The 26,747-nt window shown below is 44.1% G+C and overlaps 2 protein-coding genes across 4 annotated transcripts; one reads left to right on the top strand and one right to left on the bottom strand.

Annotated features, from left to right (window-relative positions):
* The first annotated feature begins 844 nt into the window (after positions 1–844).
* LOC147243189 (homeobox protein OTX2-like) lies at positions 845–6,731 on the top strand. The gene is made up of 4 exons (XM_086188717.1): positions 845–1,526; positions 4,175–4,272; positions 4,530–4,681; positions 4,904–6,731. Exons 1-4 carry the CDS (start codon positions 1,474–1,476, stop codon positions 5,525–5,527), a joined length of 927 nt encoding a protein of 308 aa, XP_086044843.1. The 5' UTR covers positions 845–1,473; the 3' UTR covers positions 5,528–6,731.
* A 12,769-nt stretch (positions 6,732–19,500) lies between these two features.
* On the bottom strand, positions 19,501–25,044 carry LOC147243188 (homeodomain-interacting protein kinase 1-like). Of its 3 annotated transcripts, XM_086189921.1 has the most exons (10): positions 24,908–25,044; positions 24,489–24,616; positions 23,351–23,529; positions 23,048–23,239; positions 22,749–22,936; positions 22,505–22,625; positions 22,296–22,412; positions 22,103–22,186; positions 21,852–22,021; positions 19,501–21,764 (listed from the first exon to the last, which is right to left on the bottom strand). In XM_086189921.1, exons 3-10 carry the CDS (start codon positions 23,519–23,521, stop codon positions 21,479–21,481), a joined length of 1,329 nt encoding a protein of 442 aa, XP_086046047.1. In that variant the 5' UTR covers positions 23,522–23,529; positions 24,489–24,616; positions 24,908–25,044; the 3' UTR covers positions 19,501–21,478. The 3 variants fall into 3 exon arrangements, with proteins under 3 accessions (XP_086046047.1, XP_086046044.1, XP_086046046.1); XM_086189918.1 differs by having other exon boundaries at positions 24,489–24,971; XM_086189920.1 differs by having other exon boundaries at positions 23,351–24,971.
* Between the last annotated feature and the right edge of the window lie 1,703 nt (positions 25,045–26,747).

The following is a 26,747-nucleotide window of genomic DNA, read 5'->3' as shown; positions in this document are numbered from 1 at the left end:
ACAGCTACTCCAACACCTGTGCTGCAATACAGCCGCTGTAAGATAAACGATATACGTTGACACTGTCAGAAAAGTGATCATTCCACTTGGTGTCATTTGGAAGCCACAGTGGGTTCAAGCATTGGACCTTGAGCTCAAGAACGGAAGACCTTCCTCATATTTTCCTCACTCTCAGGTACCACGGCGGCTCAGTCATTAGAAACACCTCTAAACATGGTCCAGGTCGTGTGTGGGAGGTCAAAACAAAACAAAACAGAACAACAAAAAAAAGAAGTTCCAGTCAGAATTCTGTTTTAAAACTCACGATCAAAGCATTTAAAAAAAAAAAAAAAGTTGTTTTTTTGTTTTTTTTTATTCTGACCCTCATTGATTTGAAGCCTCTCTGAGACTGTCAATCAAAAGTGAATATTTCTTTCTAAGTTTTTATGGCACAGCAGTTGTGGGTTGCACTTTAAGGAGGCGGCCAGTCGGCGTGCGGAGGCTAATCTGTTCATTTAATCTATTGATTTCGGGCTTGTCTAACAAGTCTTCTCTTCTGTGCGTGGACTCCTTTAATTAGTTCTCTAACTTGTTTGGGAGGACGCTGAGGCCACAGTTTAGTCAAAATTTGATGACCCCCCCCCCCCTCCTCCCAACAACAACAATAGAAAAAAAAAACAACAGCCAAACATTCAAATTCACTTCCAGAATCAATACGACTGAGGAGCAACAAGAAAAGAAGAAAAAGAAAGAGCGGAGCGGAATTAGCTCTATTAATTAAGCTGCACAGATGTTTATCTAATCTGAAAAGGCAACGTGTTCAAGTAGAAGGGTGTGTGTGTGTGTGTGTGGGGGGGGGGGGGGGGCAGATCTACAGTTATTACAAATTAACCAGGACAAAGATGCTGAATGACCCGAGTTATGCTGCTGTATCATTGTTTTAGATTTAAGAAAAAATCAAGAGAGAGAGAGAATAAAAGGTGGTGGTGGTGGGTGAGGGGGGTTTAGGGGGGGCGGGGGGCTTCAGCTTCATGGAGCGATTTCTTTTTTTTTTTTTTTAAATAAGAATTTGCAGAATTAAACACCAAGAAGTGTTTTTTTTTTTTTCCTGGTTGTGAAACTCAACTCAGCTCGCTGGTTGAGTTGGGATCGAAACACTCGCCAGTGCTGGTGGAGTGAAGCTCCCAGCAGGAGCTCGACGGGCTGCTCAACCGCTGCTGACGTTCAGGGTTGCCTGAAACGAAACACATCATCCAAGATGAGACAGACATCATTGGGAAAGTGAGGGGGTTACTTAGGCCTTATTTAAAGATCCAGATGTTGCTGGTCCAGCTGCGTCCTCTCCCACCTCTGCCCATCACGTGTCCTCTCATTTCTATTGGCTCCTAAAACCCAAGCAGCCCCTCTCTCTCCCTGCGTATAAATACCGAGCATCCGCCGCTGTTATCCGCATCCAACAAGCTTAACCCGGGAGAAAAAACTAATCAAAGCCGCATGATATTCCCCCGCTCGGCCGAGGAGAGGCTTGCGGACCACAGACAACTGAAGTAAGAGACTTTATTTATGGTTAAAGTGAAATTTCGTGTAAGTGAAGGGGAGAACGGGGAGGGGGAGGAGGGGGGATGGAAATGAGGCACACAGGGAGATAATTGTGGAGGCGTGTTTTTTTTTTTTTTTTTTTTAAAGGAAACTTTTTCTCCTTCAGTTCTTTTTTCTCTAATCCTGCGGGCTGCAAGAGTCGCGGTAAAAGGGGGCATTCAGGCGGTTAACAGCCGGGGACGTTGGACCGAACCGGACCCACCAACTCCTGGGCTGGTTGTTGCGTTCAGGCGGGAGGAGCGAGGCTACACAGACCTAAAAAAAACCAAAACAAAAAAAAAACCCGCCTAATTTTAAAATAAACAGTCAAATAAATTCAGAATGCTTCATATTATCAAACGTATTGGAATAAAGTCTGTAGATTGTAATGATGGTTAAAAACGATGATAATAATCATCATCATCATCATCATAATAATCATAATAGACACATATGAAGGTGCACAGTTGGTAAATAAGTTGCAGGGTTGTTATACGTTTGTGTGTGTGTGTGTGTGGGGGGGGGGGTGTTATGGGGTGCTGGTGGTGGTGGGTGTTGGGGTGGGTGGGGGGGTCTGCTGTCTGGCAGTCAGCTGGTCTGACAAATACAATGCCAGTCTTTGTTTTATTTTCGTGACGCAGAAAATTAAGGAGGCCTGAATGCGGAGTCGAGGCTGGCGTCCTGTAATCAGGCCAGCGCGTGCCATCCGGATTATCTCGTTAATTTCTTACAAGAAAGGACAGAAAAATAATAACAATAATAATAGCCAATAATAATTAATGGCAGGGTGGGTATTTATTATTGAACGGGTGTGGAGTAACCGGTAGCAGGGGGGGTCTGGGGTCTCTGAAAAAGTGACAGATTGAGTTTAGGAGCGGCCGTTATTGGCTGTATAAAAACGAGGTTCAGGTCTAAAGAGGGGGCACCCGCGGGTCCTGGGAACTTGGTTCTACAGGTAGGTGTCGCCGGGAACCGTTACAAGAGGCCCGATTGTGAAGAAGTTTTAAAATCATTTCATTTTGATTTAATTCGTCTTTATTTGACCCCTGGTTCTTTTTCCCCCCACTGGACTTCAAAATGCACATAATAGGCTGATAATAATAATAATAATAATAATAATAATAAATAATAATAATAATAATAATACATTTATTAACGTGATAGAATCCGCTCTAATTCATTTATATTCTATATATTATTTATGTGCCATTGCAAATTTAAAATGCTTTTGAATGTCATATTGATAAATGTCACTATTCATATTATTTTTGTATTTTTTAATAATTGTAAAATATTTTGTCTAAATTGTTAAAATTATTAAAAAGATTTTATAGCCCGAAGATTCTCCATTAAGTGATGCAAATAATTATTTTTTATTCTCCTATAAATCTTTAACCCTCTCTCTCTCTCTCTCTCTCTCTCTCTCACACACACACACACGCGCACACACAATTCTGGGGTACATAGCAAGTGTCGATCTCCTTGTTTGTTTAGATTGAGATTAAGTAGTTCCCCTCTAATCAACACTTTACGATAGTCTCACCTTCCAAATCTAATTACCGGGAGCAATTCATTAGGAGAGAGTGAGGAGGGGACGTAGTGGTGGAGGTGGAGGAGGAGGAGGGGGGTGGTGTCACTAATATGTCAGAATTAGCCTTCACTTTGGGGGAGCACCGCCAGGGTTTTTTGTTCTTAAATGATTTGCTGAAGTTTCTCCTTCGTTTTCTAAATCCCTGACATTTTAGTGTACGAGGTTTTTTTGTTAGCGGGAAATACACACACACACGCACACACACACACACACAAGCGCGCATCTTCATTTCTATATTTCAGACCTTGTGTGTGTGTGTGTGTGTGTGTGTGTGTGTGTGTGTGTGTGTGTGTGTGTGTGTGTGTGTGTGTGTGAATGAACGCTCAGTTTGCAGTTTTTGGCCTCTTTTGTTTGTCCCCTAAAGTCTTTTGTTATCAGCATTACTTATCGGTCAACAGTGGTCTTTGTCTCTGCAAATGGTCCCCCCACCACCACCACCAATCAGCTGTCTATTTAGCTTGGGCTAACCTGTGGGTATATGCTAATTGAGGGCCCCTGGTTTGGGGCCCAAACCAGTTTTGCGCATTTTAACGACAATGTTTTGTTTTTTAGTGGTACCGGGACAGGAGGAGAGGAGTGTGTTTGAGGGGGTAATAAGGGGCGGGGCGATGGCAGCGGTTAGCGTGTGTGTGTGTGTGTGTGTGTGTGTGTGTGTGTGTATATGTGTGTGTGCGGGGGGGGGGGGGGGGTCGATGGCGTAAACGCCTGTCAGCCAGACAGAGCATCCTCAGTGCAGCAGGACAGCTGGGGGTCTCCACTCGACTTTAAGAGCCCAGCGAGACCCGGGGACGCGCACTTCTGGAAGCCCATCGCCGCCGTCGCCGCCGCCGCTGCCGCGTGTGCGTAAAAGGCTGCGCGTAAAAGAAGCGAAATCACCACAATAGACTTGATCTTCGCGCTCCGTGTTCTGCCTCACACTGACCCGGACCACGTGAAACACCGAGAGGATTAAAGAAGAAGAAAAAAACCAACCTTTTTTAACCCTCTTTTCCCCCCTAAACTGCCCCCCCACATCCTCCCCTCCAGCATGATGTCCTATCTGAAGCAGCCGCCGTACACGGTGAACGGACTGAGTTTATCCACGCCAGGAGTGGACCTGCTGCACCCTTCAGTGGGGTATCAAGGTAAGAAAGACGGCAAAACTACGCCTGAATGACGGCTGGACTTGTTTAGAAAAGAACAAGTGAAGGAGACAGGAAAGTTTCTGCCCAGATTTTGTTCACATCTCTATTTTTCCCTCATCAGACAGAAAAAAAAACTACTTTTATTCACATATATTAAGCATATATATAACTAAAGTACAGGATGTGAGCTTCATTAAAGTCCAAGCTTTGCTGTATTTTCCTCACCTTCATTTTTGTGGGTTTCCTCCTGTAATCAGCAACGCCTCGCAAACAGCGGAGAGAGAGGACGACCTTCACCCGGGCTCAGCTCGACGTGCTGGAGAACCTCTTCGCCAAGACTCGATATCCGGACATCTTCATGAGAGAAGAGGTGGCCTTAAAGATCAACCTGCCGGAATCCAGAGTTCAGGTGAGGCCGACATGAGAGCAGCTGGTCGCTACACTCATTAATGAGACTACCTTCGGTCTAACAGGGACCACTTCCAGTTTGTGTCGTAAAAACAGACCCAGAGGCTGCAAAACGAGGCCCCAATGAGCCTAAAGCCCTAAACTGATAAACGTGCAGCAGAGGAAGTCTCCATTTTTTAGTCAAATCGATTCTAACACACTTTTTTTCTTCTACTACTTTCAGGTCTGGTTTAAAAACAGACGAGCCAAACATCGCCAGCAGGCCCAGCAAACCCAGACCGGAGTCCAGAGCAAAGCTGTCAGCAGGCCGGTGAAGAAGAAAGGCTCCCCGGTCAGAGAGGCGAGCTCCGATAGCGGAGCCAGCGGGCAGTTCACGCCGCCCTCCAGCACCTCTCTCACGTCTGTGAGCAGCAGCGCGGCCCCGGTCTCCATCTGGAGCCCGGCCTCCATCTCCCCTCTCTCCGACCCGATGTCTACCTCCTCCTCGTGCATGCAGCGCTCCTACCCCATGACCTACACGCAGGCGTCGGGCTACAACCAGGGCTACACGGGCTCCTCGTCCTATTTCACCGGCATGGACTGCGGTTCCTACCTGTCCCCTATGCACCACCAGCTCTCCGCCGCGGGTTCCGCTATGAGCCCCATGGGTAGCAACGGGGTGTCCAGCCACCTGAGCCCCGCGTCCTCCCTCACCTCGTCGGCGTACGGAGCGGCGGGGCTGGGCTTCAGCGGCGCTGCAGACTGTCTGGACTATAAGGACCAAACGGCCTCATCGTGGAAACTGAATTTCAACGCGGACTGTTTGGATTACAAAGACCAAGCAGCGTGGAAATTTCAAGTGTTGTGACAATTGACAAAATGGGGACATTATAGACTGCAGAGTTTAGGCGCCCAAGTTTGGAGCAGCAGCAGCGCCCAGCAGGCCCCTCTCCCTCGGCCTGGCTGCTTCCTCTCCCGGGTTAAGTTATTGAACTTTCACACTGACTTCCACCCAACTTTGATCAAGGACACGGAACACATTTGCTGACCAAAAGGGGAAAAAAGGATCAAGAGCTGGTTGAGGAATAGGTCAGGTTATAAGCTCCTTAGCCCCCCCCCCCTTGTCTTTTTTTTTTTGGGTGTATTTTCTTTGGCCCCCTATGATCTGAACGTGTGTGTTTTATGGAAGGTGAGTGTGTGTGAGAGCTCTGACATGAACCTGGATGCACTATTTAATTTATGAGAAATATGTTTAGAGACAATCATCCCTTTCTTCTCATGTGTGTGTTTTTACATCTCCCCAAATTAGATTTTTTTTAAGTGATTATTTGAACTACCTGTATATTTTTTCTCTTTGCTTCAACCAGCTGTGATTTTTTTTTTTTTTTTTAATTTACATGTTTTGAGTGTTAAATGATAAATTATTACGAGGACGTTTTGGTGGAATCCGAACTATAGGAGCGCAGGGTAATTCAAGCCATCAACAAACGTTAAAGCTGTATAAAAGGAGGTGAGAGGACAACGTAAACACACGAAACTCCAATAAAGACAACTTGACCTGACAACAGGGTTGCTGCATCCATTCAGATGTGTTTTTACAGTTGATCACCTTCTCTCGCACGCCAAACCATGACCACCCTTCTATTTTCGCCTCTTAAGCACCCATGAAAAGAGCCAGATTTACAGCAGGAGGAAACCAAGGGTGTCACCATCAAGAAAACATAACTCAGTTCTCATTATCCCCGTATTTTCATCACCATATCAGGTCCACGGGTTTTGTCACAACCGAGGAAGAAACGTGAAGTATGTTGGAGCTTTGTCAAGCCCGTCAGATACTGAGGATAATCCAGCCTCCTTGTTGTTGTTGTTGTTGTTGTTGTTGTCGTTTTAAAATTTATTTTTTTTTGATGGTTGGTTCTAAGGGCGAATTATGAATAAGCTGCAGAGTCAGAGGGCAAACAAAATTAAAAATAAATGGCAAGGAAAGAGAGAAAACAGACATTTTTTAATCTCTTGTCTCAGTGGCATTCAAATCACTTTGATATGAGAGACATTTTTCAGAAGATCTTGGAAGGTTTTTTTGGTTTTTTTGTATGTTTGCATCGAATGAAAATCTCATATCCGTTTTTTTTTTTTTTAATTTTATATTAATCTGCCTCTCCAAATCAATCCAGGCGTGTGCTGGGTGCAGGGGACATCAGCATGTCATCATGGTCAGCGTATTAATCTGGTGGGGGACGTTTATAATGGGCTGATTTTGCTCTTCATCAATGATGAAAAAAATAACACAAAATATTTTTTATTTATGAGCTTTTAAAAATGTTTTGGAAAAAAGAAAAAAAAAAAGGGGGGGTTTTTTTTTTGCTCATTTTTTTCTCCACAATATTAATGTGATTCATGTACAAAAAAATTGAAACGTGTAAATATCAGCGTATCAAATATCGACCACAAAAAAAAAAAAAAAAATCCAGTAGCGTTCATCCCTGAATTCGCGAGCCTGACCCGGTCCACAGGCTCATGCAGGGATTAACGAAGGCTCGTGCTTTTATCTTAATTAGGAGGTGAAGCTCTTTATCGTGGTCCACTTGAACCCCCCGACCCCCCAATCCTCCTGCAAATATTACAGGAAAAAAAACTAAAACCTTGACAGAAACAAGCTGGAAAAGTTAAGGGAATCATCCAATAGCAGCCCTCAGTGACGGGATGGGTATAATCCGGGGAATCAATCCTAATTGATTAGGGATTATAGACGAATAAACTAGATTAGAGTTCTTTCTGTGACTGACCCGGTGCTGCAGACCTCTAAGCGGCCTTTCTCAGTGTCAACCACCCTCAAAGTTTCAACAGGTTCAAACTCTAAATGTCAGCAGAGAGCAGGAAGTCAGTGGTCCGGCAGCAGGTCCACCAGGGCCCCTGGGGATCCATTCGGTTTTAATTAAACGCAAGCGGCACTAAAGGGGACATATGGATGACGGGCCCCGGCAGACGCGCATCATTAATCCTCTCGTTGCATTTGAGGCTGTAGGACAATAAAGAAAAAAGATGAGGCCCGGAAGCTTCTAGGACGACCAGCAGCTCCACTTGACCAAGGACCAGGATTTCAAGAGGGTTCCAGTCCAGAGATGAGATCTGCATGGAGGGGAGTCAGGATCCCGGTCCACTGTGGTGACCGAAAGGAGATTCTGTGTATGACACGGAGACTCAAGAAGATGTCGAGCTTAAAAACGTGTCAGAAGCACAGAAGCAACATTTCTTTGATAACGATCTCATGTAAGGCCAAAAAACCCAAATGACTCAAATACGATTAAATAAAAACCGAGATCGCTGAGATTTTGAGAGACTTATGTGACCTTTTTGCTCAAAAAAAAAAAAAAAAAAATATATATATATATATATATATACATAAATAAAATGCAAACTATGTAAAGTACACAGTATTGAGTGTTGGGGCCTTTTCTAGTTTAATCTCAGATTTTTATTGTATTTTCAGGTGTTTTGAATTTTGGTAACTGACTTGCTTCACCTTTTAAGGCCTGGCTTTTCCATGCCTGTGAATCGCAGCGTGACGAATAAAGTTTAAAAGTACGGAGAGGGCTTGAATTATTGTGAGGCACCGTCCTCTTTTGAGGATCCTTAACAAAGCCCTTAATAAAGCCATCACATTGGCACTTGAGAGCCTCAGGTACATCTGTAATCTGTCGCTCACCTACTCTTTCAAGCCTGCTGCGTTACATTTTAGAGCTACTGGCATCGAAAACCTCATTTTTTCCTGCGTCCCTTATCTCTGCAAATGTCTTTTTGTGTGTGTGTGTGTGTGTGTGTGTGTGTGTGTGTGTGTGTGTGTGTGTGTGTGTGTGTGTGTGCGTGTAGTCACCCTACGAACATGTACGGACATTTCATCATGACCAGTGTTATTGGGAGCAAACCAATATGTCATTTATGGTCTGCAAAAGAAGAAAAGCACCAAAGAAAAACATCAAGGAAGGTTTAACGTGAACAATTCGTGATTGGAGCCATTTCAACAAGCCTATCAGGGGCAATTTAAATAGGTTATGTTATTACCAGCTGTACCCTGACAGCCATATGACTTGTTGTTGGTTGGTTGGGTTTTTTTTGTGTGTGTGTGTGTGTGTGTGTGTGTGTGTGTGTGTGTGTGTGTGTGTGTGTGTGTGTGTTTAAGAGCAAAGAATTAGTGAAAGTATTGGGGCAACAGTAACTGTCGTTTTTACCAAAGCGGGATGAAGTCAAATAAGCGAAAGAGCAGAGTATGAGAAAGAGAACATGAGAGATAAACGGCCAATTTGTCGGTGAGAATATAACTGTAGACCATTGTTATGCATAAGTATGTGTCCTACATTCCCAGTGAGGCAATGTCTATCACATATCAGCGCAGCGGCACATACATAATTCATCTGTAACAACAACAACAACAACACTCGTGGAAATCTCATTGAAAAGAACGAAACAATAGCGTTTCTGTGCTCCAGTCAGACTGGCGGTTGAGGAATATGGTAAATGGCTAAAAGTACACGGCAGCATTAACACTCCATGACCCCTCTCCATCCCGGTTAAGCCATGTAATGCCACGAGTGAGTTCTTCTCCTGGATTACTCAATTTGATGAGATTAAGCTCAATTTTTTTTTTTTTTTAACGAGACGCACACAGTATGTTGGCGTGTGAGGTTTTTTTTTTTTAAATGGACTCCATCGCTGTGAAATCGCACGTTGAATTTACTGCTGAATAATGCGGATTGAAATTGTGACCAAGTGGGCAAATGGAAACTTTTTAGTGTGTCGCACTGCCACGGTAAACTGACTTGCGCACTAAATGTCCCGCTTTTTTTGGGGGGGTTTTTTTGTATCACGTCCAGGAATTCTGTGCTCAAAAAGAACGATATCGCTGAGTCGTCCGGAAACTTTGTCACTTTTTCATGCAGTGACTTGACAAACTGAAGCAGAGCTCCTCTGTCGCAGGCTGATTTCACTCATCAACGCTGATTTAATGGTTGACAAATTTGAGCGAATATTAAACAATTCAATTTCTGAGGGTGTAAAGCCTTAATTATCGCTCTTTTCTTTTCTCATTTTGATCTTCACTATTAAATGTTCTAAGCTCACCTTCCCATCTGACTGTTTTTCTCACATTATTGTGTTCCGGGGTTGCAGCTGTGTCTCGTTGTCAAGGTCAGCCGTGTTTCACTGCAAGTGCTACTAATATTTATGCTACATGATGATATTGTTATTATCGTAAGTATTGTGAATGTGGTGTTTTACAAAGTTTAGTTTGACATGAACGCAGAAATAAACGAGGCTGTTTGAGAGCTGCTCCGAATAGATTCACCACTTCTTCATTTCTTTTTTACCTTATTTTGATACACTATTCTATCTTAAAACCAGGACACTACGTGTATATTTTTAATGTTAATGTGCCTTAATTGCCACTCAAATAAAAATGATTTAAACACAAGATGCAATCGGTGTCTGAAGATTACGGCGTGTCAAGTTTTATGTGCTCTTGCACGGGGCGGCATGTGACCCCCTCGGTTCCTCGCTCGTCGGTGAAAAGCAGGTTGAGTTCTTCCTCATCCTCTTAAGAACAAAAGAGCTCTTTAAATATTTCATGAGTACAAACCTGCTCCGCAATCCGATTTGTGTCATAATTTCTTCATTAAATATTCATTAATGTTATACAAAATTACAAGTTTCAAGTTAAAGAGCCACAAAAAAACAAAAACAAAAAAAAAAAAGCCTTAAAGAAAAATCGAAAAGAAACAAACACATAGCGCCGGGATTCAAACCTAAACATATTAATTCTGAGATGTTGTCACTCCATGAAATGCAGAGGTATAAGAATATAGGCACAGACGTAAAGCACAAAGCTGATTACAGGTTTAAAGAACATCCAACATATGTAAAAAAAAAAAAAAAAAAAAAAAAGATTTAGAGAATTAGAGCTTTACATAAAGTTAATACCTAGTTAATGTTTCTTTCTCTGCATCCATTTAGCTTCCGTACCAATAGAACCCTGGATTACATGGACAGTGGACATCCAGCCAACAAAGCACTTGTGCCCTTATGAAAACAGACCATTAACAGGAAAAAAAAAAAAAAAAAAAAAACCTCAAATCTACTTATGAGAGCAAAAGGGAGATGTTGTAATAACAGATTACATGATTTTAACGGTCAAATTTACATCCATAAGCTTTGATGCGAAGCTAAAAGCATTTGACGCAAACAGATGTTGGATGAGTGACGTTTTGTGGAGGATGTGTGAGGAGGAGGAGGAGGAGGAGGAGGAGGTGGAGGAGGAAGAGGAGGCAGTGTGGGCGGCTGCAGGAATGATGAAAACAGTGAAATCACATCTGCAGTTTGTTCAGCAAAGTTTGACCGAAACTGATTTTTCCGGGGATGAATTTCATCCGGACGTCTGTCGGCGCAGCGCGAGTTCTGGTCTCTCCCTTGTTTTCGGCTTCGCTGGAGCCTGTTGCTGAGACAAAACCACAAATGCAGCCTTAGTCGCCTTTAAAGTTGCCATATATGAACACACAGGTGGTGCACTGATGAGCAAACGCTATCTGGTTATTTGCAAAATAAAAACAACAAAAAATCTATTTTTACTGAACCGAATCGGAGCGGAGGATGACCAGAGTCCTTTATAAACATACTGCAAAACCTTACCAGACTGATTTGATGGAAGATAATCTGATCTACAGCTTCCACTTTGTCAAAGGTGCAGCTTTAATCGACGCTCTCAGACAGCATCTTCAATCGAAAAAAAAACCAGAACAATCTCCTCATCGGCTGGGTGTGATGCTGCTTTTTTAAACTCACAAAATTTCAATAAATGGTCGGTAAATAGGTTTGTCCCCTTTGGCCGCTGGTACTTTTTCTGTACAAAAAAAAAACCTGCAATAAAATCTTCAGTGGGGTCAGAACAGCGGCAGCCGCACGCTAAGTGGGCATGTTTGTTTGACACGCGGAGAGCTTAACTGCCGATCCTGACCTGCGCTCTTGATACAATACAGAGGTCAAAGGTCAAGAGGCCTCCGCTGGCTTCTCACAAAACAGTACAGTGAAGAGAATCATACAAAAGCCGCATCAGCTGATGGGACCTGCGAGTCCAGATCCCTTCTCTCCATTACTTTATTGACCTTCCTCCTCATTTCCTCCTCCTCTCTGGGCAGATGGAGAGGTAGTACAGCAGAGGAGGATGGAGTTTATCGACAGATGCCTCCCTCGCCGCCCCGCCTCATCTCTGCCCACCTGTTAAGAGCAGCCGTGAGCTCCTGGAGGCAAGCGTGTCTGTCGTGGTCGCATGCAGGGAGAAGTCAGCCGAGGAGGGGCCGACTGGAAATACTGGCATGTGCTCCCCTGCTGAGATCTTCCTCCAGTCTTGTCCCAAGGTGTGTGTGTGTGTGTGTGTGTGTGTGTGTGTGTGTGTGTGTGTGTGTTAGGTGAATGAGCACAGGTGTGCGTCTCTATGTGTCCCCTCTCCCCTGTGGTAATATAAGCAGAGTGATGTGTTTATGGGTGTATGGATCAATCATATGAGTGTGTGTGTGTGTGTGTGTGTGTGTGTGTGTGTGTGTGTGTGCATGTTTAGGGGAGCAGGAGGAGTGTGCCCTCGCTGCACCCCCACAGCCGACACACGCCTGGCCACCTGCTCTGGGATTAGAGAGCATGCGGATTACACGCGTCACAATGGAGATACACAAACACAAATATGCCCTCGGCCAACAAAGGACACACACACACACACACACACACACACACACACACACACACACACACACACAGAGCGGATGGACGGAGGCCCTCGCCACTAATCACTTTTAGCATCTTCTATATTTTAAGAGGAAATAATGGCTGAGGACGCCGTTCAAAGCTCCGTAGATCAAAGTTGAGGTGTGGAAGCTCAGCATTTTTTTTCTATTTTGTGTGTTGATGAGGGTTCTGATTGGTATAACCATGTATTCGTAAGTGTGTGTGTGTGTGTGTTTGTGTGCGCGTGTGGAGGGAATCGGCCGTGCAGGGAGGTGTTTTGTCATTCTGACCCACAGGAGACCTGCTGTCCTACTTTTCCACCATACAAACATGGTCACGTCCACACAGAGAAACCAGCAGGCGCTGAACAAGAAAGGTCCAGAAAACAGAGCAACACTAAGTGATTGGTGCATTTGTGCTATCAAATGATTCCAAGTCATGTGACGAGTAATTAGCAGGGATTCAGGGAAGCACCACCACTCACTCGAGTCCACTGTGAATGCACTCCCTTTGTAGTATCTGATACTCAGTACTGGAGCGACTCTTTCCACACTCACTGGATCAGATATTGTTGGAAACAATGCAGTACGTATGATTAGACACAGGCTACATTTAGAGTTCAGTTATATCCAGTATTTTACACTTGAATTGTTCGTCTAAATAATCAAATTCAGACAAAGCTGCAGTATAAAGTTGAATCTGAATGCTTGACCAGTCCAAAATATGCTGGTTGAGACTCAAATCAAACGCTTTTCAGTTTTTGTTTCGCGCCGTCGCGCTTGCAAAAACACTGCACAAGCGCGACAACCATCGAGAGTTGAGATGAATAATAAATGTGTCGCACTTAACTGTGAGTGATACCTGGAGTCATGGGGGGGGGGGGGGGGGGTGTGTGTATAGAACAGGGGTTCCAAAGGTGCGTGTACTGAAAGATTTCTGCAACCGAGGCATTTTAATCCGTAGAAGCTGTGTTTTCTTTTTTATTTAAAAGGAACTAATTTCATTTTTTGGATCATTTTCTGTTAACATTCTGCTGACTTCCCAATCACTTAAATTTAAACACATTTTCTTCATTTACTGTAATTTATCTGCATTTTATACACTCCTGGCCTATTCCCCCATGATTTGGGCAATTCAATTTTTAAATTTTTAAATTTTTTTTACAGAGGGTAAAAATAAATGTTTTATGTTAACAATAAGGATATTGGGAAAAGGTTATTGTCGACATGGTCGGTGATGCTAAATCTGATTGACTTTAAGTATTTAAGTTCCTGAGAAAAGTGTCTGAAATGAAGCGTCTCCAGTTTAAAGCGTCGGTCTTGAGCTCGATTACCTTGAGTGGTGGTTTAGCCAATGGAGAGCCAGTGTCATGGTTTTGAAACCTGCTACGACGATGCAAAGAAGTGTCAGGATCCAGATGAAGAACGCGACCCACCAGCACTCGACGGACTTTAACCAGCCGTGATGAAGACGGGAACGCAGAGACCTTCGGGGGCTTGAGGGTAAACCCAGATCTTCCACCAGTCTCCCCCCCCCCCCCCCCCTCATTGCCACCTTTCACCCCCCTTGGGGTTGAGGGGTTTGTTTTGCTAATGACCCCATCCCGTTATGACCTCATTCAGGTTGCGCTCAGTAATTGGTGGCACACTGACACAGTGTGGTGGCGGGGGAGGGGCTCGCGCCTGGAGGGAGGGAGGGAGGGAGGGAGGGAGGGAGGGAGGGGTCCAATTGTAAACATTTCTCCCTGACAAATAAGGTATTGTTATTGATGATTTACAGCAGTGAAGTGGGTGCCTGCATGTGTGTGTGTGTGTGTGTGTGAGTGCCTGCATGTGTGTGTGTGTGTGTGTGTGTGTGTGTGTGTGTGTGAGGCACAAGGGAAAAGCTTAATGCGGACAATAATGTAGGTGATTGAGATGTGTTCCTGTTGATTAACTCAACATGGATGGAATAGAGTGACCCAGCTAGAACTTATCGGTCCTGAAAAGAATTTTCAAGAATGTTCTTCAAGATGGATAATTATTCTCAAAATTATAACCTAGCCTGCCTTGGCTTTAAGAGCATTATCCCCTATTGTATGCAGAATTCATCTTTTTAAATACCACTGCTGAGGCGTTTTAATGGTGGCATAAGAAAGGGAACATGGCTGGCGGGATATGTACTCGTTGGAAGCTGGTACAGAGCTGAAAGTCTTCTAATTTGTTTTAGCTTAAATTAAAGTGTCTGTGGATGTAGAAGAGGTGGAGTATAACAGACGATTTGCGTGAGAGTTTGTGAACGCACATTTTGGTACAGTTTCGCCGCTGTAGCTGTTGTTGGCTACCATTAGCGTCAAATAAAATGTACAAGGCTAACTCTTTCTGCATTTTGGAGTCAGAAGGAAGTGGGGGGGGGGGGTGAAATACATCTTTGTGAGCTAAAGGCAGCTCTTTGTGAGTCCTTGAAAGGCAAAAACTTTTTAAGTGATGTATCGCTTTAAAATGATACGCCACGATTGATAGTACTGACGCCAGCACCATTCTTTCGACACACTTTTGTACATTTACAAGTACATTTTGGGATAAAGACATTAACTTGCATATTAGAGACTCCATAAACACAAGTAAAAGATCACAATAACATGACAGCTCACTTAAATAGCATCAAAATCTGCTGCATTAATGTGGTGGATATAGTTGTTATCCATGACAGAGGGGAAGGTCTCCTCCTCCACCTCTCGCTTCCCTAAACTTCCTGTTGACTCGAAGATAGAAGCCTCTCTGTCACGGATGGAAGGTAAAAAGTGACTCGTAATATGGCACAAAATTATACCCTCGAGATCTGTGTGTGTGTGTGTGTGTGTGTGTGTGTTTGAGAGCGAGTGTGTGAGCTGAAATGTTAAGTGGTTACACGTCTCTTGTGAGAAATGCCTGAGGTCATTCATTGGTTTTTCTAATGTGTGTGTCTACATGCCATTATTCAAATGAATTCAAGTGGATTTGTGTGTGTGTGTGTGTGTGTGTGTGCGTGCTCAAGCATTCCACTGAGGAACTACAGCATCGATAGCACATCAAAAACGCCACATGATTACTATCAGTGTTCATTACCATCTACTGTGTGTGATATGTAATTACACCGACATCCTTCTTATTAATTACAGGGCATTTATTAAATAATTACCATATATTATATATTCTGAGAGGGAGAGGGAGAGAGAAAGAGAGAGGGAGAGGGAGAGAGAGAGAGTATGTGTGCGTGTGTGCATGTGTGTGTTCTGTGTCACTGGATTTGTAGACAAAATGTCCTGCTGGTGGCAGGTGAGCACCACGAGACCCTGACAAAATCCCCCACCCAAAAAAAACAAAAACAAACAAAAAAACCCAACTGCCTGGATGAAATAAACACAAACAAATGCACCCACTAATGCAAAAACACACATTTCTATTTTCAGCGGGGGGCTGCAAGTCATTGCCCCACCCCAACACCCCCCAACCTCAGCCGTCTCCCACCTCCTCATCCCACTATCACATCGGACAGGGTTTACTTATAGTGCCATGCCAGAAAGGAGAGAATGGGGAGAGAAAGGGTATTATGACAGTGAAAAGAGAAAAGAGAGGGAGCGGGAGAAAAGAGGGGCAGACAGGGTATTATGAGAGAGAGGGATGAGAGCAGTGAAGGCATTTGGAGTCTTTATTCGCCTTCCTAAGCCACGGGCTTCGCTCCCAATCCGATTGGTCGATACGGCCAGCCATGTAAATGAAATGCAAAGCAGAGAGACCCTGACTTCCCTTTGCCAATTTGTGGGGCCCTTTCTCTCTTCCTCCGCTGATGGCTTCATTCTTTTATCAGTTTGTCTTCCTCACAACGTGATGTCTTTCTTCCTCAGTATCACAGTCTGCAGCCTCGCTTTCTCTCTCTCTCTCTCTCTCTCTGGGAGATAACGATTTGCCTTTTTTTTCTGTAAGAGCTGAACTCTGCACTTCTCTAATGTTCAGCTCGAAGAATTTAATCCACAGAGACTTTTTTTTTTTTTTTTTTGTAATTTCCTGGGAAACTCCAGTGGTGATTAAGCATATGCTCCTTCTCTCATGTGCAACTTTGCCGCACGCTCTTTTTGTGTAACCCTGGAAATGAGGCCATTACAGGTTGAAGACTCTACAGTTGGAGAAACTGCGCACACGATTAACAAACATCTCTGCTTCTTTGAATCAAAACACTTCACTTGATGTCCATAATGGTGACCCTCCTCCACCCTGGCTGAAGGAGGGTCTGTTGACATTAAACTCTACCCAGGGGGTAGTGTACCACTAATGGGGGCCCTGGCTGTGTAAAGCCCTGTGAGATTTAGGTTGCAGTTTATTTATTTTATTCATTTATTCTGAAAGAGTCTAATCAGTCCCAGCAGTGTTTTGTTTTTTTTGTTTTTTGTTTTTAAACAGGGTGGCGCGGAGTGACAGGCCGGCAGGAGTGATGACAGTTTTAAGTGCAGACAAATGCAACAATCTGTTCCAGATTAAAGATGTCCACCACCGCTGTAATCCCTGTAGTGCTGCCAAATTGGTATTTTCCTTCTCTTCCCTGAACTGAGCTGCGCTGAATGAGCAGAGATTGGAGAGTGACATGTTTGGCCTGATCCGACTGAACTCCCTGGCACGGTTACTCTGAAGTTCTTACCTAATTTCTCAGGAAACTACGGAGCCCCAGAGTGGCCACAAAGAGATTTTACCTATTTTATCTTTCGTGGGCATGAAGAGAAATAAATATTTTGAGGCCCAATTACATACGTTTTTCCCATCAGTGTAGTTATTTTGAGGCCATGAGATAGAACTTCTTCCCCCGCTTTGGGTATTTAAGAGGGAACAACAAATCAATCAAGAAAGGGATCAAGTTGCATCTCATGGGCATTAATTAATTGAAGCAAGGCTTCTCCATACGTCTCTCCGTGGGAAACTAGTTTCATGCTCTCGACTTTAGAAAGGAGAGAACAGAAAATGCACTCGCTGAAGTATAACAAGACCGAGACAGCCAAAATAAAAAGGCAAGTGAAAAGATAAGAAAAGATGCAAGATTGGTGGAACCTGAAGAGAAGGGGGGGGGGGCATTCGGGGGGGGGGGGGGGGTCTGAGGGTCAGCTGTGACGGTCCCTGATTGTTTATCATGCAACACTGCCACCTGCAGGCTTCTGTTGAAAACACAGCTGCTTCAGAACACACAACCACGAGCACGAGAGCCAACACAGAGTTTCAATTTTTGCATTTTCCTCGATGCAGATAACCCGCAAATATTTTTTTAATTGAATGCATAATTCGTGAGCGGACCCTCGAGGACCTTCCAGATCCACGGCTGCACTCTGATACTCAGGAAGTTTACTGGTAGGGAAACTGGGATGAAACCTGAGACGCGGCATCTTCCATGGTGCTGCGTTGCGAGATACATAAGAAACTCACCAGTCACACACCAAAACTTGTGACCAAAGATGAAAGCTGGAATGAAAATCAACCGGAAAACTATGAGTTTCACCAAGCTAATAAAGTTAGCGTGGCTTTCTATCTTAAAGTAAAGGTGGACACCCCAACTTTCTGGTCATTTACTGCCCCCTATTGATTAGGAGTTTAAAATTTGAAGTGCTAAAGTGCTGAGACAAGCTACAAACTGTACCTTTAATGAAGATGTGTTGAACATGACATTAAAATCTTCAAAAGAATATAAAAGAAACTTTAAAAGTGTAGAAAAAAAGCAATAAGAAGCCACAATATTCTGGACCGGTACTCTGAATTTCTCCTGTCACTCCCGAGGAATCATGGGAGCCAGTTAAATCTTGAAGAGGCGATTAATTGAATGAAGAGACAACAAATTTATCAAGTTGTGGGAACAAGTTGCTACTCATGGCAACAACTTTGTCTAATTGTAGGAACAAGTTGCATCTTGCGGCCCTGAATTAATAGCACTGTTCATGGGAACAAGTTCAATCTTTAGGCTGCAAATTAATCCAGTTGTGGGAACAAGTTACATCTCAAGGCCTTCAGGCAAAGATTCAGAACACTTTAGATCTTGTTGCCACAACATATTTCCTCTCTCTCACTCTGGGCCCTCCGGGGGCCTTTTATCAAACAGCTATTAAAGCTCAGCAGGAACCAAAACAAAGTCATCTAACCGTATTTGCTAAAGAAACCTGGAAATGTGTGTGTGTGTGTGTGTGTACATGATGGGCAACACGTAGGAAGCTAAACTACAGCTTCCTGACAAGAGGGAGGAGGTCTACCATAACACACGTACACACGCACACACACACACCCTCCTCCTCATCCTCTCCTTCCTCGTCCTCCCATCAAGCCTTTCTTCACCCCCCCCCAACCCCCACCTCTCCAAACACACACGGTCCTGCCAAGCTGACAGCTCCAAGCTCCATGGAAAATGAGTCTCGCTTGCATTACAATCGCGCAGGACAGATTCCATTAGCACTATCTGAAATTGAGCGCAGGGAGCAGGGAGCGGGAGGCAGCGGCGTGCGCCCTTATCACAGGGAGAGGGTGAGCTCCTCCAACGTCACTAATCCACCGGGCGGGATTGAGCACACACAGTGAAAGACAAGTTGAAGCACACTCACGCACACACACTTTTAAATAGTGGAAGACAACAGGCGCAAACAACTAGAAAGACATACCTCCATTTACACACACGTAAACACACGTATGTTGACATCTGCCGATGTTCGCAAAAAGAAACTAAATGTTGCATGTAATTAAAAAGCACATGATGAAACTGTTAGAAAACCTGCAGCATCTCTCTCTCTCTCTCTCCTCCTGAGGATGCCGGCTGGCCCGCTCATCACTGCTGCTGCCGCCGCCGCTGCCGCCGCCACCGCCACCGTTGGGATTTGTAACATGTCAGTCTGTCGGTTTGAGATGAAACTGAGCCTCTCACACACTCGCTGTGTGAATCTCTACCTCGCTGCTTAAGTAGCACCGAGTCACGCAAACATCCTTACAAACATGAACACATCCCAACATTGACACACAGATACACACTCACAAGAACACCCTTTGTGAACCCCCCCCCCCCCCCGTGTCCCCATCCTCATAGTTATTAACCCTTGACACATAAACCCAAGGGTATGCGAATGTGTGATATTAGCTGGGTGGGAGGGAGGATGGGGTTAATCTTTATGTAGTGGGGATCTTTCTCACAAGATGGCTCCATTTAAATAGAGCACTTTGATGTCTCCAGCCCTCCCTCTTTCATTCGCTCGCCCGTCTCTCATTCACCCTTTTAATTTGCCTCATGTTGCCCCCTCTCTGCCCCGGCGATAAGGTGTAATGAGAAATGTTTTCAAAGTGACTCTCACCTACCATGCTATGCTAATTGAGCGTCAAAAGAGAGGAGCCCTCATCACTAACTGGTAATGGCAAAAAAAAAAAAAAAAGAAGAAAAAAAAGAGGAGAAGTTTTCAAACCACGGACGGATGGCAGAGAGTGGAATAAAAGTGACACATGTGCTTGCATCAGTCGAGTGCCACCGGCAGCCCTGCCCCCTCAAACAGTATCAAGGGGAAATACCATCTTCATTAGTTGTCATTTACAGAGAATTATGGCGATGCTTCCTCGGGGCTCTTATTGGTCACGCTGAGAGCGAGCAGTGAGTGAGAGGGAGGAAAAATAAAGAACTTTGTAAAGACGAAGGAACAGAGAAGCGTTTGGCCTATATTCATCCAGAAGCAGCGATGCAGTGCTGCAGGAGCGCTTGGGAAACATGAAAAATGAGCTTCGCTTCAGCAGCAAGATGCGACTCGAACACGGTTACACTGAAATCCGCGTTGGCTCAGCTCAAACCACAAAACACAAACATTCAAGGTAGTTTTAGTTGGCCTCCTCATCTGTTTGCATACGTATAAACACACGTCTTGAAGCCCTTTTTAAAAACTTTTTTTTTTTTAATGATTGTTTCTCAGCATCAAATCAAACATTTTATGATTGATTTTGGAAGAGCAGCAGCCGATGAAACACTCCACCAAAGATGATCCCGAAATAGGCCCGAAGCGATGAGTTCTGGAATGATACCTTGTATCATGGCGAGTGGGTTTTTCGTCGCGGGAGGGAAGGAATGCCGGGTTATGAGGTGAAGCAGCGTTCCCAGCAAGTCGGCCTTTTCAACCCTTTCGCCGAAAAACCCATAAGTGACGACAGCGTCCGTGACGGCAGAGCGTGAGACTATTTGTTAAGACACAAGTCAGTCTGGATTACCAACTCACTGCCACAACATCACCTCCCTAACAGGATAACAGTATAATAAACTCCATAAAATAATCAAACTTATTACCACTCTTAACCCCGTCTTTAATACACTCTGCTCAGCTTGCCAGCATTCACTGCAAGTCGAGCCACAAAAGGGAACAGTCTTATAAGACTAAAGAGAACACAGACCGGCAGCTTGTGATGCCTTAATATTGGCTTTAATTGGATTTGTAAATTATGTGGCTAAATTAACACTTTCTATGCTTTGGTGACTTAGTGAAACGTGTAGAAGGGAAGAAAAAAGAAGTGACGGTCTTAAAGTTAATTAATCGTCTGTGGCCTCGGCTTAATTAAAGTTTCCCAGTGTTTGTAGTTAATGGGTGGATTGATGGAACAATTGTTTGAACGCCCCCTTGCCACATCCAGAAGAAGTCAGTGTTCACACACACACACACATGCGCGCATGACAACACGCACACGCAGATAGGAGAGTCCCCTTCAAACTTCCCTGTAACACACACTCAAGACTCCCATCGAGGGTTTCACGTTAATTAGCTGGGATCAAAACCTACAAATCCCTCCGCTGAGAATTGGACTGTATAGCGAAACCCTGCCTCCATCATCAATGCCTTGTCCCCTGACACACACACACACACGTACACACACATGCACATTTGCAGTGCTATCGCTGTGAGGACATTCAGCGGTATAATTCCAAACCCTCTTTCCCCAACCACTAAGTGCCGTCTAGGCCTGTGGCAGCACAACTAAGGTGTGCCAAGGTACAAGAACAACATTTGATTTCTATGTCCAGAAGAGCGCAGTCCCAGGAACAGCTAAGATCGCTATCTTAGCACCGGGGAGATTCTGGCTCTTTTCTTAACCACACCTCTCCACACATTGCTGAAGAAAGAACATATCCTTCTCAGCAGTTTCTTCTTTGGCGTGACTTTTGGAGCGTCAGCAATCTTCTTAGATCCTCGAGGAGTGGGGTTAGGAGCTCGGCGTTCAGTTGCTCGGCGTTCAGTTGTTCGGCGTTCAGTTGTTCGCCGTACGGCGTTTTTCGTGTTCGTCTTCTCCGGTGTGGCATTCCTGTGGCATACCTGCATTTTCTCAATGCTGTCTTTCACACTGAAATCAAAAAGATGACAATGAATGTTATTAAATTCATCTACTGAGGCGTCAATCCAGCCCCACTACACCAGAACAGTCACTTACTACTCAGTGTCCTTGTGGCTCTTCAGATGGGCCATAGTTATAAAGGTGTGCTCAAGCGCCTTCATCGGCGTGATCCTCTTCTCGGGGTTTGTCTGAAGAAGGTTCCTCAGGAGGTCAACAAACGCCGCTCGATCCTCCTGTAAGACTTGGCACTCTGTTTCTGTGGGGAACTGAATTTACAACAATTCTGTTTATCAGCATCCATGTCAGAAACGAAGCAAACACTGGTATCAATGCAAATGGCCACTTACCGTCATCAACTCATCAAGGAAATGTATTAATACTTTCCTTCCCTCGACAGGAATGCCAGTCTGACGTGTGTACTCCATTGGGGTCTACAGCAACGAAACATGTATTAGAAACTTGCTCCTAAATGCTAGTACAGTTTCCAAGAGTTGATGTCTAACTGAATATGTGTGGAAAAGGCACAACAAGATCAAATACCTTCAACCTCCATTTTGTCGAGCAGTACTCAGACCTTGTGAAGAAAGTATCGGTGTGTATGCCAGCATCAAGGAGGTGGTCAGGTGGCTGGCCAAAGACGCCGACCATATTCCTTATCTGGCGAGAAAAAAAAAAAAAAAAATCACATCGGACCACGTTCCTGAATTTGGGCAGCTGTCTGTACATTGGTCTGTTTTCCTGTTACTTACCGTCTCGTACTCATTAAGTGGAAACAGTAATCTGCCTGTGTACAACTGTACCAGAAGGCTGCCCAGACTCCACATGTCTATGGCCTCAGTGAAAGGAATGCCCAGAATGACTTCAGGTGCTCTGTGGGGAGAGAACAAGTGAGTTACTGAGTGCAGATTGAGCATTGTCACCACTTCTAATAGATTGTCAACAGCCCATGCAGCAAACGTTTTAAGACGGATGGGCTTTGTAGATTGATCTTACCGTACACTCAGTGCCTGAATGGTTTCACCCTGTATGAGCGCTGCCTCGGATTTATAGAAGGCCATCCCAAAATCAATTAGCTTAGTTTTGAAGGGCTTTTTTCTGTGGTCAACGAGCATTACGTTATCAATCTTCAGGTCCGCGTGAACGATGCCAATAGACTGCAGGGCACTGAATGCTGTCAGCAACTGCAGGACAGAGGAAGGAATGTGTAAGTTTAAAGATATCAATGACTGAGTTGATGATAAGTACATATCCTACAATGTTGGTCAGCAGAGAGATTAAAATCAAGGCTTTACCTGCTGAGTTATTGGCCGTATTTCATTCAGTGAAAATGGCTTCCTGTTTTCACCACGTAAAAGCTGGTACAAGGTTTTATCTAGACACTCAAACGCCAGACATGTCTGTCCTTCATCTGTAAATCTCTCAATGTATTTGACAAGATTTTTCTGGTCAAGGTCAAAGACCCTCAGCGCCTCCAGGATGTCAACCTGTTGAGAGAAGATCAAGAAATAGTTTGTCAAGGGGCACGGTCAGGCCTCCGCTCTTCTTCTCGTCGAAGATAAAACCAAATCATCATCAAAATGACTTGAATGACCTACCTCATTTGAATCCTCAGTTCCACTTTTAAGAATTTTGATAACCACCTTCTCCTCTGTATTCTGCACAGTGGTTTCAAAAACTCTGCCATAAGTGCCCTCGCCCAAGAGGGTCTTAAGAACGTATGTTTTTGTGGCACTCCTCACAGTGAACTTGCTCTCAAGGATTTGCATCTTATGAACTGTGAAGAAAATCAAATCATATCAAATCTACTTATACAGCACATTTAAAAACAACAAGTTTTAAGATTGAAGGTGGAATAGAGCAACATCTGATTGGGACTGCTACAGCTAAGGCACCATCACCCTTCCTCGTAGCCTTGACCGAAGAACGGTCAGGGGCAGCTGATTCGAGGATACAGCTAAGGAATGATAGCCCTTCCTCGTAGCCTGGACCGAAGAACGGTCAGGGGCAGCTGATTCGAGGATACAGCTAAGGAATGATAGCCCTTCCTCGTAGCCTGGACCGAAGAACGGTCAGGGGCAGCTGATTCGAGGATACAGCTAAGGAATGATCACCCTTCCTCGTAGCCTGGACCGAAGAACGGTCAGGGGCAGCTGATTTACCTGGAGGTAACCAAGGCGGTAGTAACTATTTTAAGGTCGGAGAGGGACAGAACTGATTTAAATTGGCAATGTTTCTTTTCAAAAGAAACTTTTTACCAGTGTATTTATCAAATTTCAAATCTTGATCAAAGATCACCCCAAGATTTGTGGCATGAGTTTGAAGACTGGCCACCAGGGAAGTGAAGTTATTTATTTGCACCCTTAGAGGAAAAAAAAAACAAAACAAAACAACCCGCTTCTGTCTTCTCGTTATTTAATTGGAGGTAGTTATCTGCCATCCGCAGTTTAACGTCTAGGATGGCAGTCAAGAATAGACTCCAAGGTCAAGTTGTTATTATGACTAGGCTCAAGTGGGAGGTATAACTGTGTGTCATTGGCTTACCAATGATATGAGATATTGTGCTTTTGGAAAATGGAGAAAATAAGGACGAATAGGATGGGGGCCTAGGACGGAACCCTTGGGAACACCACATGGGAATCAGAGCAGATGAGGAGTAGAGATTACCAATGTTAACAGAAAAAGATCTGTATGACAGGTGGCAAACCACTGGAGAGCGCTGCCTTGGATACCTACCTGATGCTCAAGCTGGTTTCAGTAGGAAGGAGTGGTCAACAGCACCAAAGGCGAGGAGTTGAGGTCTAAGAGGATTAATATGGCGGGTTTGAGGGAGGGCAGTAGGTAGTTTTTTTTTTTCCGCAGTCCTGAAAAGCAGAATATATTCTTGAGGAGCTATGTCACTGTGTAATTTATTTTTTGGCATGTGTTTGTCTTTGCAGTTAAATACAGGGTTGTGGGGGGGCATTTGAGAAGCTAGATAGGACCTTCTCTTGGCAATCGTATTGCTAAATGCTTTGTGAAGGACAAACCAACAAACATGCAAGTAACCCTGTCCAAAGAGACAGATCTGGAACATCAATGGGTGTCTTCCTAAAGCATTCATAATGTCTAATGATGACAACTGGCATGGCACCAGTCTGAGTGCATTTACTTACTTTGAATCTAAATCTCAGTTTTCTTCTGCAACGTCTCCAATTTTGTAGTTCTCAACCTTTCTCTGCCGTGTAGCCAAGCGCTGGTTACTGAAAGGTAAACACGGTTACCCCTGTTACATGTGATCACTGAATTGTGCTCATCACTGAATCTCGCCATCAATCCAGTCATTCTGGTATCATCACTTACATTGCATAATCTCAGTGATGTCTCGGCTCGTCATTCTGGTGACATCACTGTCCGCCACATCTCGGGGATGACATCATCTCGGTGATGACATCATCACAGAATCTTCCCAGATAGCAGATCACAGGTGGGTGGCCCGTGGCCTGCTGGCATGACCAGAGTACAATGCTAGCAGCTCTCGCCTCTGCTGTGCTGCTGAGCTGCAACCTCTGCAGCCACTCACTGCTCACCGCTGTGTTGATGAATGCATGCATGCAATAGTGTAAATGGCTGTAGTAGAGGAAAACAGATGCAGCCGCTTTCCTTTTTCAGCTTTCTAACAAACGGCACCATCTGCAGCGGCCCAGAATGCGGTTTTAAATCGCAACATCTTAACAGCTGCACAAAAAAAAAAACATTTTAAAAAAAAGATAAAATAACCCAACAGCACAGCACAATAGCAGGCACAGCGTAAATATTTCCGCTTTTCAGAAATGTAAATTTCATGTAAAAATTGTAAAAAGAATTGTCAAGCCAATCTGGGTGCCTTGCATGTGTGACCGAGTCGGCAGTCCTAGAGTGATAATCAAACAACGCTGCAAGTATTCATCATTTTGCAAGACGGTACTAATCCACATCACGAGTAGCGGATATGTATAAAAAGAGTATACGTGGAGTGATATTTCAGTGTTACGAGTAATGCAAATACTACTACTAAATAATAGGATTGTCTCTCTGCTGGTGATGAGAGGTGCATCGTACCCACGACATGTTGTGTGTTCGATGCTGAAAGGGAAAATTTGTCAGTTTTGCATGATTTGTACACAGTGTAAAGATTTACAAGGCTACCAAAATTACAGGACAAGGACATCCACATTTACTGTGTTAAGTCTTGTGATCTGAATGTGATTAACAGCAACAAAAACCTAACTTCTGCTCGTTCAGACGTCACGTGAAAACTTCCGTTGTTGCGCAAAAAGGACTCAAGTTTGGTGTCAAAAGTTTTAGCAGAACTTTAGGGGAGCATTCTACCATCATATACTGGGTGTTTCATATAGTGTGCGGACATTTATGTGACATTGGAGATAACCTTAGACTTTATGTCATCCGTGTTAAAAAGAAAATGTGATGTAAATACTCAACGTCCTACCCAGAATGTTTTATCCATAAATATTCCAACATAAACTGCACCAATTAACCAGGTTCATACTGTGTTGTTGAGTCTCAGCAGGTTTTTGGATTCCTATTCTTCTCCCTCCCATGCACTGAAACAGATTAAATGTGTGGCACCAAGATACCCATGAAATAGGCTTCATAATCTTTAGCAAAAAAAAAAAAAAAAAAAGGCCCCCCCCCCACTCTCATAACACTCTTCTTCTGCTCAACAAACTTTGGAAGAACACCACGCTCAGCAGTCTTTCAGCAGACATCCTGAATTCTTCACAAAAAAGGAGCAAACTTCAATGTTGTGAATTGCTTTTTGAATCAAACCTTGTACAGGTTTTTTTTCCCCCCAGCTTCTTATCACATTTGCGTGGTGATGTATGTGACTGCCAAAACGGCTAATTAAAACGCTTGATTATTTTAAAGAGGTGATGCAACTTAAGGCAACCTCATCTTGGTGTGAATGCCCGGCTGCCGGCGCCAGAGCTGGTAGAGAGCGCCCTCTGTTGGCTG

Source organism: Aulostomus chinensis, chromosome 20 (assembly GCF_037954235.1).
Source record: "Aulostomus chinensis isolate RoL2024-O1b breed Wild chromosome 20, RoL_Achi_v1.0, whole genome shotgun sequence".
Lineage (NCBI taxonomy): Eukaryota > Metazoa > Chordata > Actinopteri > Syngnathiformes > Aulostomidae > Aulostomus > Aulostomus chinensis.
This window is presented reverse-complemented; position numbering and strand designations above follow the sequence as displayed.